General features: G+C 50.4%; 1 protein-coding gene across 1 annotated transcript; it reads left to right on the top strand.

The window, feature by feature from the left end:
• Positions 1–384: 384 nt before the first annotated feature.
• LOC123161953 (protein OVEREXPRESSOR OF CATIONIC PEROXIDASE 3) lies at positions 385–2,239 on the top strand. The gene is made up of 4 exons (XM_044579761.1): positions 385–674; positions 1,031–1,396; positions 1,544–1,858; positions 1,971–2,239. The coding sequence occupies exons 1-4, from the start codon at positions 513–515 to the stop codon at positions 2,115–2,117; spliced, it is 990 nt and encodes a 329-aa protein (XP_044435696.1). The 5' UTR covers positions 385–512; the 3' UTR covers positions 2,118–2,239.
• Positions 2,240–3,786: the final 1,547 nt, after the last annotated feature.

The following is a 3,786-nucleotide window of genomic DNA, read 5'->3' as shown; positions in this document are numbered from 1 at the left end:
ACCACAGGTTGATTCGCAATTAGACTAGCTATTAACGTTGGCTTATCCGCCAGTCGCGTCGGGTCTGTCGCTCAGTTGAAAGCTATGAAACCATCTTTGGCTACTGCAACCTCCGGACATTCAATGTATTCCTCTACATATTTTTGAGCAATAAAGTAAAGTGCGTGTTAGCCTAAAAAAAAAATCTAATAAGCGCTTGTACCTCTCCTCCTCCTCCGGAAAAAATGTTCGTCGATATCGCGAATACATTGCTTGACGTGCCGCCACGCGCGGCCCTCTCCTTCTTCCACTTAATTTTGTTTTTCAGAATCTCCTTCTCCCACTTACTTTTGTTTCGGGTGGAGCCACACAGCGCTACAATGGCCCCGAGGGCCGAAACGCTATCTGGCCCACGAAAGAATACGCTGGTCCAGCTCAGCCTTCTCATCATCAACAGGGCCTGTTTGGATTCAGACAATAAACCCACGGAGAGGGTTAGAATACGGCAAAATATCCGCAACGAGCTTGTGGAAATGGCGACGACGGTGGTGCCGCTCGCCGCGGCCATGGCCGCCGCTCCAAGGTCTCGCCTCCTGACCGCTCCAGACCCCTCCCCGTTCCTCGGGATCCGCCCGCTCCTCTGCCGCTCTGCGCGCAGCGTCGCCTGCGCCCTTCGCCGACCTTCCAAGTACAAGGTACTTCACCTCACAAGCAGCTCCCTCTCCCCACCGTTTTGACGGCTGGTGTATATTTGCGCGTAGTTATGTGGTAGGCAGGCTTAGGTTGGGAGTAGTTAAGTACTTGAGAGCAATTTAGGTGGCGATACACCTGTCGGAAATTGATGCGGCCTTGTTTATGTAAAAGCCAAGCTGTGTGGTTATCCTTGTTCATCGAAAGGGAGCCTTGTGATGATTGATGAAATGTACTGTATATATATAACCCTAGCATTGGGGGATTTGAATGAAAATAATTGTCATGGCATTTCGCAATTTTATTATGTGACCATAAACTGTGACTGAAATGCTTGTTAACAAAATCTTCTGTATTCCAGAATAAAATTAAAGACGAGGTGGTGGTAGCAGAGGATGACATTGATGGCGGTGACGAGGATGACGATGACGAGGGTGGGTTGGAAGCACTTTTCAAGCAGCTGGAAGAAGATCTGAAGAACGACGATTTATCTGTCGATGATGATGATGATGAAATATCAGAGGAAGATATGGCCAGGTTTGAACAGGTATTGGCAGAAGCCATGGGAGATACCGATGTCGCTGATGAATCTGCAGTGGATTCGGCTCCAGGATCCGAAGTTGTTGGTAATGATGAGGTAGCAGACCCAGTCGAAAAGCCAGAGCTCAAAAGCTGGCAGCTCCGGAGATTGGCTCGTGCACTGAACATTGGTCGGCGTAAAACTAGTGTAAGCAGTAAATATCCGCTCGAGTTTTGTTTAAATTTTATTTTTTAATCGGCACCATTCTCTTACTTTGAAAGGGCTCCTTGACATAAATATGTAATTTCAAAAACTGATTTCCCCCCTTTTTGCCTTGAATTGATTTCCTTGCAGATAAAAAATCTTGCAGGGGAGCTTGGCCTGGATAGGGGTTTGGTCATTGAATTGCTCCGCAATCCGCCTCCAGAACTTCTACTTATGTCTGATTCTTTGCCTGATGAAGCCCCTTCTAAACCTGAAACTAAAGAAATAGAGACCTCACCAGTAGCTGATGAGGTTGAAGTTGATGAGATTGAAGCCACTGAAACCAAGCCACAGATGGACCTTCCGGTTCATGTCATGAGCACAGAATGGTCCGCGCAGAAAAGGCTGAAAAAGGCGCAACTGGAAACACTAGAAAAAGTTTACTTCAAATCCAAAAGGCCAACTGTAAGTATTTTTTACATGAAGACCACGTTCACTCTATATTTTCTATTGCTTAAATTCCCAGCTTGGTTTTTGTAATGTATCATCACTTACTTTGGTGTTGCATTTGTAACAGAATACTATGATCAGTAGCATAGTTCAAGTTACAAGCCTTCCACGAAAGACAATTATTAAGTGGTTTGAGGATAGAAGGGAGCAAGATGGTGTACCAGACCGTCGTGCCGCATACATGAGATCCCTATCTGAGACGATGGCTAGTTGACAACTTCAGATAAGCTTGTGTTATAGTGTTCTCTTTTAAGTCTGAACTACGTAGGAAATGTAAATTCAAACTGTGAAATGCAACCAGTTTCATAAGGCCAACACGCCGTATCTTTTATGTTTCTTGCTCTGAGATCGGCCAATGTGACAGGTACAATTCCCAACTGTCATCATCCCATTTTTATTGGCTTCACTATGGACCACCATTTTGTCTATTCATTTCAGTGGCAGTTGGTTCATGCTCAGTTGACCGGACACCGATTTGACTTATGGTAAGGACTAAGGCCAACTCCACCGCGCGACCCCATCTTGTCCGGGCGCGTCCGTTTGGGGTAAAACGGACGAATAGTGCGGCCCAACGCGCGGCCTCAAACGGACAAATGTTCGGAATCCGTCCGTTTTCGACCCATCCCCGGCCCAAAGTTGCGCTCGGTTTGGGGTGAAACGGACGCGCGCGGCCGGCCGGGACGCACGCCCTTGTCCCCCCGCGGCCCGCCTGCCGAGGACACTAGCAGTCCCTCCCTCCCAACGCTTCGACCCTCTCTCTCCCGCCTCGCCCCGCCGGCGGCGCCGCCGCTATTCTCCGGCCGCCTCCTCACCGCGCATCCCCCCGGCCGTCCATACCAAACCACGTGGCCGCCATCACGCCCGCGCTTTCGCCGTTTTCGCCATAGTTTTGGCCGTCGGTCGGAGGAGGTTTGGCCGTCGCCGTCTTTGCCGGTGGCAGAGGAGACACGCCCGCCGGCGACGTACCACGGCGGCCGCGACAGCTTCCGACGGCTCCAGAGCGGCCAGTAGCCGGCCGACAACCACCCCTGCTGCGTCGAGGTGATCATCGCGGCCTCTTCGCCACCACGACCGCAAGGTGTTCGACATTTTTCCCACAAAGGTATGGACAATGGAGACGAGTTCTTCTTCCATCACTTCCTTTGTTCATCGGACGATTCGTCGTCGGATGATGATCTTGTGGTGGCTGCACTGGTCGTTCACGACCACATTCAACGACAGCTTCCTCGGTACAGGGGGTCAGTCCCTGGCCGTGCTCCCAACCTGAACCGCAACAGGGAGAGAGGCCACGCCCTGCTCTATGCCGATTACTTTTCCAACAAACCGCTCTTCAAGTCGGATAAATTCCGACGCCGTTTTCGAATGGGAAGGCATGTGTTCAATCGTATCCGAGAGGGAGTGGTTGCTCATGACCCATACTTCGAGTGCAAGACGGATGCCCTTGGCAAGCTTGGGTTCTCCTCTTACCAGAAATGCACCGCGGCCGTCCGCATGCTTGCCTATGGAATTCCAGGCGATTTGGTGGATGAGTACGTGCGTATGAGCGAGACAACATGTCTGATGTCAATGTACAAGTTCTGTCAGGCTGTGATCAAGGTGTTTGGTCCAGAGTACTTGAGGCAGCCAACTGCCATTGATACAGAGAGATTGTTGGCGACCAACGCAGCTAGAGGCTTTCCAGGCATGCTTGGTAGCATAGATTGTATGCACTGGGAGTGGAAGAACTGTCCATTTGCTTGGCAGGGCCAGTACAAGGGGCATGTAGGCGAGTGCACTGTCATATTAGAAGCGGTGGCATCGCAGGATCTCTGGATATGGCATTCTTTCTTCGGCATGGCAGGTTCTCACAATGATATCAACGTGCTGCAACGTTCTCCAGTCTT

Source organism: Triticum aestivum, chromosome 7B (genome assembly GCF_018294505.1).
Source record: "Triticum aestivum cultivar Chinese Spring chromosome 7B, IWGSC CS RefSeq v2.1, whole genome shotgun sequence".
Taxonomy (NCBI): Eukaryota; Viridiplantae; Streptophyta; class Magnoliopsida; order Poales; family Poaceae; genus Triticum; species Triticum aestivum.
This window is presented reverse-complemented; position numbering and strand designations above follow the sequence as displayed.